This window comes from Artemia franciscana, chromosome 18 (assembly GCF_032884065.1).
Source record: "Artemia franciscana chromosome 18, ASM3288406v1, whole genome shotgun sequence".
Taxonomy (NCBI): Eukaryota; Metazoa; Arthropoda; class Branchiopoda; order Anostraca; family Artemiidae; genus Artemia; species Artemia franciscana.
The window spans coordinates 12,365,619-12,380,590 of record NC_088880.1 but is presented as its reverse complement, the minus strand read 5'-3'; the positions used below and the strand labels follow the sequence as shown (position 1 = coordinate 12,380,590).

The 14,972-nt window shown below is 36.1% G+C and overlaps 1 protein-coding gene across 2 annotated transcripts in view; it reads left to right on the top strand.

Annotated features, from left to right (window-relative positions):
• Positions 1-14,730, top strand: part of LOC136038627 (pyrroline-5-carboxylate reductase 3-like) — a 37,517-nt gene extending 22,787 nt beyond the window's left edge. For both annotated transcript variants that reach the window (XM_065721864.1, XM_065721863.1), the window contains 2 exons: positions 7,831-8,042; positions 14,500-14,730. In XM_065721864.1, coding sequence (XP_065577936.1) covers positions 7,831-8,042; positions 14,500-14,560 — 273 coding nt within the window. In that variant the 3' untranslated portion in view covers positions 14,561-14,730. The remainder of the gene's footprint in view (positions 1-7,830; positions 8,043-14,499) is intronic.
• Positions 14,731-14,972: the final 242 nt, after the last annotated feature.

Below are 14,972 nucleotides of genomic sequence, written 5' to 3'. Positions count from 1 at the left end.
TATGTCTTTGGGGACGACTTACTCCGCCACAGTCCCCATGGGAGGGGCAACAAGTTACAAACTTTGACCAATGCTTACATATAGTAATGGTTATTGGGAAGTATACTGGCGTTTTCAGGAGGATTTTTTTGGTTGGGGGAGGGGTTGAAAAGAGGGGGATATGCTGGGGGAACTTTCCATCGATAATTTGTCATGGGGGAAGAAAATCTCCATGAAGGGAGCGCAGGATTTACTAGCATTATTTAAAAACACAATGAAAAAATAAATATGAAAAAATCTTTCAGCTGGAAGTAAGGAACAGCATTAAAACTTAAAACAAACAGAAATTATTACCCATTTGAGGGGCTCACCTCCTCCTAATACCTCGCTCTTTACGTTAAAGTATTTTTAGTAATTTCAACTATTTATTCTACGGCTTTTGTGATTCTGGGGTCATTCTTAATGAATTGGGACAACATTTAAGCTTTAGTGTAAAGAGCGAGGATCTGACAAGGGGGCGAACCCCCTCATATATGTAATAAAAATATGAGAACACAAAAGTTCTTTACGTAAGCTAATTTATAAGTTACGTAAATCTTTTACTTATAAAAATATTCGTAAAAAATTAAAAGTTCTAGTTGCCTTTTTAATTAACCAAAAAATCGGAGGGCAACTAGGCTTCCTCCCCCGCTCTTTTTTTCTCAAAATCATTCGATCAAAATTATGAGAAAGCCATTTAGCCAAAAAAAAAATGCAAATTTCGTTTTAATTATTCCTCTGGGGATAGCCAAAATCAAAACATGCATTGATTCAAAAACGTTCAGAAATTAAATAAAAAAAAACAAGTCTTTTTAACTGAAAGTAAGGAGCGACATTAAAACTTAAAACGAACAGAAATTACTTCATATATGAAAGAGGCTGCTTCCTCATCAACGCCCCACTCTTTACGCTAAAGTTTTTTACTGTTTTGAAAAGAAGAATTGAGAGACAGAGTCAAACTTTAGCGTAAAGAGCGGGGCGTTGATGAGGAAGCAGCCTCTTTCATATACGAAGTAATTTCTGTTCGTTTTAAGTTTTAATGTCGCTCCTTACTTTCAGTTAAAAAAACTTGTTTTTTTTTATTTAATATCTTAACCCTTTCAGACCTGAACCAAGAAGGAGTTGCGTAAAAATTCTGAAAATAGCAGAGAGTGATCCTGGAGGTTCAACTAGAACAGGTTTATTTGTTTTAAATTTTTATTTCATTCCATATCCAAAATGTGAATGGTTACCATATGGTCACGTCAGGTATATACAGATACTATTTTAGGTGAAAATTAGTGAAAAAGCTGCGATCTGAGTTCAAACACAGTCGAACTTTGCACTTCGAACAAATGATTCGACTGGTTCCACCCCTAACGCACTTCTCATAGCGACACCTTCCCTTTTCAGTCGTATCCGGAAAATGCGAGGTCTGGTCAAACCTCACTGATTCCGAAGGCATCCCGTCTCGCGAGGTAGTCGTATTGCGCTTGGTCACTGATAAGAATGGTCTTCCAACTCGAGGACTTTGAGATACGCCAGTAAGAACCAACCCACGAGCAATGTCCATTTTGAAGTACAGCAGAGACATGTGCTGAACATTGATCTGCTTACACTGTCGGCGGTGTATCAGCCAGGCGTTGTTCACAGCCATGTCAAAGAAGTAGTAAACAATCCTCATATACCATTTCTTAGAGCGAACGTCAGTCCTGTAAAGCTCCAGGAACATGTCAGCAAGATCTACGCCCCCCATTGATTTGTTGTAGTCACGGACGATTCGGGGGCGATCAACTTCGACGTATTTCCGTGTTGTGCCATCCCATCTCTGACACTTATCAATTGGGGTGACTGCACAGTATGAAGAAGCCAAATGGACTGGTTTGTTGTCATACCATTTTACTACCGATACTTCTGAATGTCTTTCAAAACGGAAGTCCACTCACCCTCGTCCTTTCTTCTTCATGTTGGCGTCGGTATCTAGAACAGCGCCCCTCATTCTGTTGCTGCGTATCGTACCACATGAATCGATGCCATATTCAACCCGGAGCTTGTGAATGAGATCGATGCCAGTATAGAAGTTATCAAAGAACAACTTGAAGTTCATGAACCTTGGCAGATTTTCTACAAGCCGAAGGACAACGTCAGTACCTTGGCCAAGTTCAGAAATTTCAACAGCTCCTTTTCCTGTATATATCTCTATGTCATACACTATTCCGCTGATGCCGGCTCTCGTGAAAACCTTTACACCCCACGAGTGGGGCTTGTCCTTCAAGTACTGTCGAAATCCAATTCTCCCTTTGAATGGGATCATCTGTTCGTCAATACTTTGGATCTCTTCAGGGTATATTTTTTTTCAGATTCTCCCTGAATGCGTCGTATAGTCTTCTGATCTTGAACAGTTTATCATGACCAACCTCCCCTTTCGGTATCATTAAGGTGTCATCGCAAATGTGGAAAAAAGACCTCAAGCTGATGAACCTATCTCTGCTCATGGTATCAGCCACCGGGGAATATCGTATTCCATTCTCCCAGTACATTCTAATAGCCGGAAGTTTGAGAATGCTCATAAGCATTTGAACTCCAAGAAATCTGCGCAGCTCTTCAAGGGAAAGTTTCAGAGCAAGATTCTTCTTTCTCATGGCATTCAGATTCGTTTGGTCCACAATGTTTGTAAGAATGTCTTCTGTGATAAACATTCAGAAGAGATCAAGGGGCGTTTGTACCTCGTCACAGTGTGGCATAGAACCCTTCCATGTAATATTTCGAGGTTCGGGCTCCGTTTTTATCCACTTGTATTGCTTTGCCTCCTTCGCTACCTTCTTTTTTGCTACTGGTTTTGCCGTGACCTGAGGAGCATCAGTTGGAGTTACTAGACCAGCCACTGCTTGGGAAGGAGCATTTTTTTGAGCTCTTGTAAGGACAAAGGGTTCAGCAGGTGCAGTAACTGTTGCTGACTGTATTGCAGAAGAAGCTCACACTGGTGCTGATGATGTGCTTGAAGAACTGTCTGACGCTGTTGTATCATTCAAGCCCGGGAGAGGCAAATCGAATTGATCCGTGTCATCGCCATTGTCTAACTCGAACCCGCCAAACATTGCTAAAGGGATGTCGTCTGTGTGGTCGATATCCTCTTCATCTCTTCCGTCTTCATTGCCATAACAGTTGAGAGAACGTAAAGGCTGAAATTCTTGATCTGGATTGTCTGGTGCCCAGTTTGGGTCGTCGTCGTCGGAAGAGATATCGAGATCTGAATCACAATCAGGTATGAATAAAAGCCTTGCTGCTTCTTATGCAGTCATTTTCTTGGTAACTCTTCTACTTCTTTCCTTGGTCAGTCTCTCTTCCAAGGGCTTGGGACCATGACCTCTCATGGAGTCAGAGCTCGTGCTTGGATCAGCTGAAAAGAAATTCAAGGTAAGTGCATCACTTAATAATAACAATAATAATAGTATATTGCAATAAAATAGGCCATTGGCCTCAACACTTGCCTGAGGCATCCCACAAAATAGCTTTTTTACCCTTGTTTCAGTAAAAAGGAGGAACAGAAAGAAAATGTGCCTATTCCCGATCATAAAAAGGACTTGCTGCCTCGTTTGCTGTACAAATCTGCCTAGGTATGGTTTGGCACTGAATGCCTGACGTGACCATTTGGTAACCGATCGTTAGCAACCTTGTTTGCGGCTAAACTACAGCTCAGAATTAGACTAGTGATATCTCATTCGAAAAAACGCATTCTTAGCTACAAAATAAGATCATAATCAGGCTCTGAACTTACCAGAAACGTCCAGGTCATCGAGGTCGAAATCTGCACCTTTCCTCTTTTTCGACATTTTATGTTTTGTCTAAACTTGGACGCTCGCTCGACCACTCGGGTAAAGCCTTGAGGGACAATAAATTCAAAAGCGACAGAGTCAAGCAAGCGCTATCTAGTGGAAAAGAAATCACGGTTGTGACTTTGTCGAGTCGAGAGAAAAAAAATAGGAGGCGAGCGGTATCCGTATGGTGACCACAGGCATGAAAGGGTTAAAAGGTCAACTGACCAACTCGTCCTTGTCCTATTTTTACTTTAGCCCTCAATTTGCCGCTTTCGCCTGTGCTTTTGCAGCTTAAAAGCCTCAATTGACCCCTTTGCCCTTAATTGCAGAGGAGCGGTTAAATGCGTCGTTACACAGGAGTAGTTATGCAAAGCATTGTACATGGTCTAAAGGCCCTTTTTGTAGCTTAAAGGTTTCATTTCGGGCCTTTGTCTGGAAGCCTCATCTGATCATATCAGATGACCTCATCTGAGAGTAATATTTTGAGAGATTATGCATCACAAAAGGGATTTGTGTAGGAATTCTAAAGTTTTTATTACATTCAGCACCAGTAAATCCAGGTATATTACCCGTGACATAGTTCTGATCTAAATGGAAATTATTATCTACTATTTTCTTTTCATAGATATGACAGCTTTTATTAATTGTATTATTCTATTTTTCCTCTACTTGTTCTTGTGTATAACCATGATATCTCTGTCTTTTTCATAATCATTGTCTATTGGTTTACACACTTCGTTCGTGGTAGTTACAAAATGCCCGCTAGTATATTCACCATAGCATTCATAATATTTACTTGACGTTGTGTCAAAAGAACAACACACTTGGAATCCATAAGCAAATGACTTTTGCTCTCACTTTATTCACTTTAATTTAAGTTCATCACTTTACGATTCAAAATTGGCTTTCATTTATATAAGTTACTTTCTTTTGTTTAACTATATTTTTAAACTCAATTTTAGATCCTCGTTTTGGTATAATGATGTCAGGATCTTCAGAATTTTCTTTTTTATTATGATTTTCAAATTTGATCGACGAATTGTATGCCCATTCTTAAGTATTTGAGATGCAAGTTATCTGCTTAAATCTTTAATTAAAATATAATGATTAGCAAAATAGAGCAAATTAAACCACATTTTTATTAATTTTTCCATGTATCTTAGTTTTACGAATATGAGCTGTAACCACTTTATTTTTACTTATTTTAAATAAACAAATTTTGATATTATGTTTGTTTTCAAATTTTTGAAAACCTTGAATATCTTTAGGAAAATTAGCTATTCCTTTAAAGTTTAATTCATTTTCATATTTTTTATATTTCGATAGTCTATCAACATTTCTGTCACTCACTGGGTGAAGATAAGCGCGTATTGACCACATTTTTGTGGTCCACAATGATTTAATATCATTATTTTTCATATTAATGCAAGCTTTTTTATTTTTTTGAAATTCATGTGGTTTTTTATGAATACCCCCCACATAATTTGGTGATTTTGTCATTCGATAACCAATTCCATCGACTCTTTCAAATTGTAAATCTGATCTGGGTGTATTCTTCATGACTAATTTGTGTATATTCATGTGATTACTATTTAGATGGCTTATATTTTGATAAACATCCTTTTTATTGATTTCTATTTGGCTATTAAAGTAACTTTTTACTTTGTTCTTCACTTCATTATAATTTCTATCAGCTGAAATCTATTATGGTTAAAAAAAAGTTAAGTTCAGTAATCCTTTTATTTTGTACACTATTAAATTGAAGTTTCAAATCTGAAATAATTTATTGTTTCCTTTTATTTTATTCAAAAAATTACTTTTAATTCAGGTTCAATATTGGATTGATACTGCTTTTGTCTTTTTCTCTTTTTAGACAGTTGAATATAATGATTGCACATTGGTATTTTAGATGGTATTGAATATTTTAAGTTTTTGCGCCTATAATCTTTAACTTATTTATTTTAAAGGTGAAATGGTTGATCTGTTTGGACCTAAGGGCTTTAATAATAAAGCAGTCGACTTTGAAAAGAAATATAAAAAATTAGATAAAGCTATGATTTTAAAGGTTATTGAAAGAAAAAATAAAGATAATAAAATTATTCAGCTATTGATATCGAACAATCCACTAAATATTTAATCATATTAAGTTATTACATTTTATCAGTAGTATAGGTAAAATAGGTAAAATGGAATATAATTAAACTGATATTTAAAAAATTCCTCAAATTCTTATTTCACAAGACCTGATTTGATCTTAAAGCTCAGGGTGGGAGATTATAAAAATGTTGAAAAAATGTCTAACTTGGTGTAAACTCAATTAAAACTGGGGTAAGCTGGTGGGTTATCTAGGTGAGACCTAGAACCCGTGTTCACATTGTGAAAAAGTCTAAAAATTAGACCAAATTAGATTTCCAATGACCTGTTTTCATTTTGAATGTGGGGATGTTCAAAATATGCAATATTTGATACTAAAATAATGTAAAATGAACTGAAAATGATGTAAATTGAATGGGGTGATCTAGGTGAGGCAGAATCGGCTACTTTCAACCCCTGTCCAAAACACATAAGCGTTCCCTACCAGTACCACTGTCTTTTAGCCATAATACATATGTCTAAGTATGGCTAATCATTTAAATTCATATGACTAATACATACAGGATAGAATATTTTTAGCTATAGTGGATTCTAATGTATCGCCACGCATGTCTGAAATGCGGTCGCATCTGACATGGGACTTTTTGTCTTAGTGTATACAAAAACCATGATTAGTGTTTGTTGAGATAGAGGTACTGAAACATCTCCTGTCATTGGAGCGTAATTTTTGCCTCTTTTTGGCTTCGTCCTTGAACTAGATAAGTCTTTGTCGAACAAATAACAAATCTAGATCTGCTATAGCAGTGGTTCTCAACCTTTCTTTTTCCCCATGGACCCCTTTTCCCTTCTTTTTATCTTGGTGGACCCCTTCATAGCTATTGGACATAAGAACAATTTTTTATTCTTCACTAATATAAATTTTAAGGTTTTAATTATCAAAAAAATAGCATATGATTAAGCTTTATTTTGAAATGAAAACTAATTTAATACAAATAAAATATTCTAATATAATAATAATAATAATTATTATTATTATTACTATTATTGTGATAATAACTACAAAATTACAAGTTTCTACAAGTTTCTTCGATTGGCAAGCAGCTAAAGCTCATGGAGAGTAGAGCTCCTCAGGCTGTTTAATTCACTCCAACATTATTAATGTAAAATGGATAAAAAAAAGCAGTTGAAATTAAATGTGTGCTTAAGAAAAAAGGAAAAGGCATGTTTATTAAATGAGATCCCTGTGGCTGATGCTTCTCAACAAGTTTCTTTATATTTGGTTCTATCGATGTTAATGATAGTCGAAGATAACCCCTTCACAATGTCAAGTCTATTGCGAGCTTTTGATAAAATTTGAGAAATACGACTAAATCCCAACAAGATAAGATGTAGGAAAAGCAATAACGTAGAACTGCGCTTTATCCCAGAGCAAAGGGTACTTTGTAGCAACATCATTTGTTTTCCATATATTGTACTTTCCATCTTTGAATTTTGCACGCATTATTTCATTACTTTGTAATTCGATGAGGGGCTCTTGCAAAGATAATTCTATTTCGGCAACATTAACTTTGAAAGGAATTGAAACCCAAATTGGTATATCCATTCCGAGTAGGTCACTAAACCGATTCAAAATAATGTAAATTACAGTAGAAATAAAATTCTTAAAAATAAAGAGCGTTCTGAGTTGGTTTTATCATGGACCCCCAAAATATCATTGTGGACCCCCAATTTGTTGTGCTTTGCCTGTGGACCCCCGAAATATTACAAGGACCCTGTAGCAATCTGTCTCAAAAGTGTCAGATACGCTCATTCATTTTGGACCCAACGAAACTGTCAGGTTCCTTTTGTGGCCATTTGAGCCATGTTTTAATTAACAAGTCTGTTGTCCTGTTAATAATTTATATTTTGTTCTACCTTTCAGATATACACTATAATTGAAGCATTGTCTGATGGTGGAGTAAAGATGGGGATAGATAGAGGGTCTGCTACAAGATTCGCAGCACAACTAGTAAGTGGTGCAGCAAAGATGGTTCTTGACACGGGGCGACACCCAGCCTCCTTAAGAGATGACGTTTGTTCCCCAGGGGGTACAACAATAACAGCTGTGCACGAACTCGAAAAGGGAAATTTGAGGTATGGATTTTTCTATTATAGTGGCAAATTATCCTTATTTTGGCGTCATCAGGCTAAGAGATGCTAATTTTTATGTAATAAGAATGGAATAGATTATGTTTAAGGTGCTAATTTTTTGTAAAAAGAATGGAATAAATTATAATAACGGGTAAGAGATTTAGTTAAGACATTGAACATATTTTTAAAATTCTAAAAAACAGAACTCGTGCGAAAAACAGCGTCACGGAATATCTCAAAAGTAGCCAAAATTATAAAAAACAGAATTTTAGTATCAGTAGACAAATCAAAAGAATTGGCTTTTTATGCTGATTCCAAATATACAAGATTAATTCATTTATTAATAATAATAATTTATTGCTACCCTCTATACACAACAAAAAAGCACCAAAGAGGAGTATAAGAAAATGAAAAGAAAAACAAAAAGGGCAGAGAAAAAAAAAACACGCACAATCCTTGACAGCTTTAGCTTTCAAACACTGTTCAGCATCCAGTTCTAGTTCCAAAATTTTGTGTAAGGGTATATGACTACCTAATTAGTCCATTCACCTCATTAACTCCACAAAATATCTTCAGATAAAAAAAAAATATATACTCCGATCAGCTAACAATGGATTCTGCTTATGAAATTATCAATTCTAATGACGTGTTGTGGGAATTGCGGATACTTGAGCTGCCTGTCCCCAGCAACTTAAGAGCTATTGACCGACTGGTACCTATGCGGCTTTTCCCACTCACTCCCGCTCTTTTTTGCACATTTCATAAACATTACTGAATGAATCCTTTTTCCATTGTCTTCTTCATGCTCTAGTACATGGGTCAAACATTATAAGATTCCACAACTAGTGACGCTAGGCTCTTGATAGAAGGCAAGTCAGCGGAAAATAGATAAATCTTTTGCAGCGACCAGCAAATCTGCGTGACACTTCGTCCATTTTTGACAAATTTTGAAAACACCATACCTTCTTGAAATGTAACTATTACGAGTCCAAATGGGGATACTAAGAAAATACTTGCAGAACCTAAAAAACAGCGATCGAATTTGCTTTTTATCAGATGCAGAGAAAAATTTCCAAAAAAATGTCAAAAACTGCATGCGATGCAAAAAACGCATTATATAGCCAGCCAATGGTTCTCTTATCAAACTGGCCCTTTACCCTGGCGAGAAGACCATAAGATTTTCTTAGTTTCTCCTACAAAGAAACTATTATAAACTGCCTAGTGGATCTAAATGAAGTTCCAAATGGAAGGCCTAAATACCTAAGTGAACTGTAAGATGAGATTGTATGGTGGGGCTAACTTGGATTGTATCATTGGAGGCGATCCCCAGTCCAAAGATAAGAAACTCTGTTTTGGAAGTAGCAACTGAAAGACTGATTTCTTTCAGCCCGTAGCAAACAACATCATCAGCGTTCTGGAGTGCAGTGCAATCTTGGCCCAAGATTGTCAGCCAAGAGAAGAATGTGATAAGACAAGTGACTTGCGCCGATATATGGCTTAATTAAATATAGCAGAATCTGTCAAGTGACTTCTCTAATGGGGTTATTAAATATTGCCGAACTAAGAACATAACCTTGTTTAACACCACGGCGCACACGAATATGGTTACTAACAGTACCTTGCCAAGGTATCTGGATTGAGGAGTTCTGATACCACTGCCACAGGCAAGTGCAAACGAATGGGTTAACTCCACTTTACGCCATCAATGGCACAAACGCAAGAGGTTACTTTTTGCCTTTTTCTGCCTTTCAAGAATCACTAGAAGAGTTGCATGGGTGTTCTGCACGCCAAGACCTTCCCGAAAACCAAATTGGTTGTCGTTATGATGACATTTCGTGCTAATTTCATTATAGACAAGCTTCTCAAGAAGCTTGCCAATCGTTGAACATACAATAATGGGTCTATATGCGTCAGAGGATTTCGGGTCTTTATTTTTCTTAAAAATGCACGTTACTAGACGTTCACATAGCGCATCACAATTTTACTGTCCCGTATATCAGATGTTCGGGTTGCAGGGCTGTGAACCCGATGCTTTACATGGTTTAAGACGGCGTATATGTGCCTGAATAGATGCTGGCGTGATAGTGATGTAGTTTTTAGCATGATCTAACTTTGTAAAATGACCCAAAAGTATAAAACTAAATGTTTTGTCAAGAGGAGGTGGATCGTCAGGAAATAATAAGGAAAAATGACTTCCCCAAGAGCCTAAGTCAATCGGATTGTCCTCTGATGAAAAAGTCGAGGCAAGTTTTGACACGTGATGCCACAATGGCTTGGGTTATTTTTAATATTGCGCTAAAGATTGCAGATTTGACGCTGTTTCCATTGCCATACAGGATTTCTATATACATGCTTCGTATGTTTGACGATTTGAGAAAAACTACCTGATCTTGGATAACCGCAGTCGGCCTAAATACGAAACCAGAACTTGTGTCGATGTTTAGCACTCTGAAGTGTAACGTCTTCACTCCACCCTTTTTTACGTTTCCCAACTGGAACTTTGCTTAAAGGAAGAGAGACGTAAGCAGCGACCTTGATTGAATGAACTAATTCCGCCAAGTAAATATCCAAATCGCGAGTGTTCCCGTGTATGGACGTACATAAAAGTTGAAATGGAATCCGGATTGTCGACAACATAGAATTGGGTGTTCTCTGATACAGAAAGAGATCAAGACGATTACAGTAAGGTTTAAAAAGCCACTTAGGCTTTTGCACATGAAGAGGCAGAGAATAGGTAAGTCGCCCCGCTCTTTACACTAAGGTTTTTTACTGTTTTAAAAAGCAGAGTTAAGAGAAAGAGTCAAACTTTAGCGTAAAGAGCGAGGCATTGAGGAGGAAGCAGCCCCTTTCATATACGAAGTAATTTCTGTTCGTTTTAAGTTTTAATATCGCTCCTTACTTTCAGCTAAAAAAACTTGTTTTTTTTGGTTTAATTTCTCTGTGTTGTTCTGATAGCTCGCTGGCCCTGGTGAAAAAAAGAAAACACATCAGCGCTGCAGATGGAAAAGTGATTTTCCTTTTTGGTCAAGGTAGGGGACTGTAATTCCCCACAATTAGGTTCTTGATCGTGCTGATTTCAATGCTGCACTTTTAAATTGTGACTTTGAGAGGCTTCAGGCCTTTTTTTGAAAACACCATAAATTACTTTTTGTTTTAATCTTTTGCTTTTAAGATGAACGGAAAAATGTAGTTACCATTCCTGAATCAGTGTCAGATAGCAATTTTTTTTTCAAAACTCGTTTTTCTGCTTTTGGTTTCTATGAGCTGTGGTTCGCCTTTTAATAGGTTGCAGCTACAGCTGCTACTATCATATCTGCATAAAAAGGGAATACATGTCTCGGTTCTTCTCCAATTCGTCTACCGATCCATATTAATCGCATGCTAAATAAAACTTTTCAGAATAACAGACACTGCAGCCCAGTGGCTGTGAACCTGTCTAGAGAAATTTGAAGGGCGTGACTTCAAGCCACTTTATGGTAACGATTTATTCATTTGTGTTTGAGAAGCCAATCTAATAGAAGCGCTAATAAAAATCTAAAGATAATCATAATAATTTTGGGAATATAAAACATTTTAATGGGGAATATAAACACTTACAAGCGTGCATTACGCGTTCTAAAAATTACTGTTTCACAGCATTTTTTCAAGACTAATTATTCACAGTTTTGAAAGTTTCATCAGAAGCAGTTCCATATCCAAATTTTGTGCTGTCATTCAAAAGGTGTTTCATTTTAAATTTAAATATTTTAAATCTAAAAGCACGTCAGTGCTTAGAAATATCACTTCAATGATTTTTTTTTACCAATGACATAACACAGGCAAGCAAAATGCCACCAGATATCGAAAATCATAGATCTAATCATGTAGATTGGAACTCTGGACCATCATTGGTCGTCTATGGAGTTGAACCCATCGTGAAGACACTCTTTAACATAAAAGTATCTTAATCCACATCTTCATTAAAAGAATTACTCAATTTTGCTTTATTATAACTGTTAGTCCTTTCTCGAAATTGTAAATACTAGATTCATTATTTGTTCGTTACTAGATTTGTTGTTTGATTTTCACTAGATTTCAAAAAAATTATTTATTTTACCAACTTTTTATTTAGGATAATAGAAACATTAATAATCTAAGTCTGGGATATTTGTACCTCTCCGTTTATTTCCATGTTATCCCATCGCCACTTCTATCAAAACTACTACTACTACTACTGCTGCTACTACTACTACTAATAACTCATTGCACTCCAAGCCGCCTGAGGCCAATACTGCTACACACGCTCCTCCTCCAACCTATTCATGGCCTCCCTCTATAAACCCTCCCAGAAAGTTCCCATTTCCTTTAAATCTTTATTTATGACATCCTCCCAACCCAGACAAGGACGACCTGCTTTCCGTGTAGCCCCAGACGGTTGGCCAAAAAGGACAATCTTCGGCAATCTGTCATCCTTCATCCGCAGAACGTGGCCTAGCCATCTCAACCTTTCTTTCATTATAGCTCTAGAAAGCGGGATTGAGCCACATTTTTTGTACAACCTACTGTTTGAAATACACAATGGCATTTACCACTATGACTGATTACACACAGGAAAGAGCCTGTGGCTTTTTCTTAGTTACTACTACTACTACTACTACTACTACTACTACTACTACTACTAACTCACTGCAGCACCAAGCCGCCTGAGGCCAACACAGCTACGCACGCTCCTCCTCCAATCTAATCTATTTAAAGCCTCCCTCTTTACACCCTCCCAGGAAGTTCCCATTTCCTTTAAATCTTTTAAGAAAAAGACGACCCACAGTTAAATATGTTAAATGTTGTTTATATGGAATCATATAAAATTTAAGTTGAATATTTAACCCTACCCCAGAAAAGCAATTTTTCAAAAGATGATCGGGTTCTATAATCTTGTCAAAAAATAAATGGTATTAGTATAAAGATTAAGAGTATTGTAATTAGAAACCTGTGCTAGTTTTTCGAAATAATGCACTACGAGTAATCGGTAAGTATCAGAGCGATGTAAATGATTTATGCCTATGTTATAAGTCTTTAAGTTTGTGATGATGTTTTTCCGATAAGAAAGGTGACACTTTAGTACTTTTTTTTAGATGCTATAAGACAAAAATATGTAAGAAAACGTTTTATCTATAACCTCTCAGGTTTTATTCATTGCTCCACATGACTTTAACAGGTACCTTCAGTAGGTGTTACCAAATGTTATCTGGGGCTGTGTTAGCCCCATTAAGGGATGCATATGGTGCAATTACCAAAGCTAATTTTGACATTATCTGACTCAAGTATTGTAAAAAAGACTGCCTTTATTGAAACCTGTTTATTAATTTATAGGTTTGAACTTAGGGATGGAAATAACTTGACTGTATCTATTCAGTGCAAGATTTGGAATCATGTGTAAGGGACCGCTGTTCTTACTGGATAGCTAAAATTTTTGCGTTTCATATACTTCTTGTGTTCACAGGTTATTTTATTTAGTGTTGGTGAATGCATTCAATGTATAATTTTCATAATAAATATCTTTCCTGCGTAAATCCTTGGAGAATTCGTTCAGAAAATATGGCTGAGTTTAATTTGAAAAGTTGTGGATTTTATTAGCCCATTTTGGATTTATTCTTTCTGGAAAGTTTACAGACAACCTCTCCCTGAAAAAAAAGGCTGTGGTTTTCTCATTTTTATTTAATATTCGAGCAAGTTTCATAGCTCAAAAGTTTTTTCATAACTTTGAAGTATATTGTACTACTTCTAGTATTCCATAAAACATTTGTAAAACTGCTTAGCTTTTTTATGCTAAAAATGTTCTTGGAGATGAATTGTTTGGTTTATTTATCAGTATAAACTTAAAAGAATCTTGTTTTTTATTCTTGCAGAAATACCCAGACTGATTTGGCTTTATTATTATTATAAAAATTCGTTAAAAGTAAAAGACGTATCCCAATGTAGTCTAGTTTTGTTTTTGTTTCAGATCGGCACGGCTATATCGAAATTTTGATGTTAAGTATTTGGATGATGGGCGTTGGGGGGGGGGCATTTGCCCCAGATCACCTTTGACTACAAAAAAAATCACTAGCCCTTTCAATTTTGAATCGAATGAACCCTTTTCGAATAGCGCTTTCTGTAAAAAAAAAATCTTATATGCCCCCAGGGCATAACTTACAACCATTGTCCTGAGGGCTGTCGGAGGGGGTGGTGGTGGTGTCATCCTTAAAAACATAATTTCCGAACCTTTCAACTACATTGAACAAAATGGCTATCTCAAGACATTAATCGGATGTGTTTGGCAAAATAATCGGTGTGGTGGTGGGGGGGGGGCATTTATCCTCCTACCCCTTTCGAGTGTTTAAAAGGGCACTAGTCCTCTCAATTTTGAATCGAAAGAGCCCTTTTTGAAGTTTTTTACGATAACTCCTCATCTCAATGTAGTCTAGTTTTGTTTTTGTTTCAGATCGACATTGATGTCAGCAGTTGAAGCTGCAGCTAACAAAGCCAACCAACAAGGAAAATGAGACGGCTTATGTATTAATATAATTTTTTAATTTTATTTGATTCTTTTTTAAATTTGTTTTTGTTTTTTTTTTCATCTTTTTGTTTATGAATGTGGTGTGGTTAAGTATATACGGAGCTGTTGTTTTTGTTACTTTTTTATTTCATAAATAAAAAGGTTTTTATGGCATAATTTATGCTACTCAATTATAGGCTTCTCATATTTAAGTGATATATTAGACGAATAAAGTATTCAATTGAAAATTTACGGTGCATAAAGCTATGTTTGAGGGGGGGGGGCTTTACAATTATATATATATATATATATATATATATATATATATATATATATATATATATATATATATATATATATATATATCACGAATATTAACATTTAAATCTAAGAAATGATCTTCATGACCAGCGCCATGA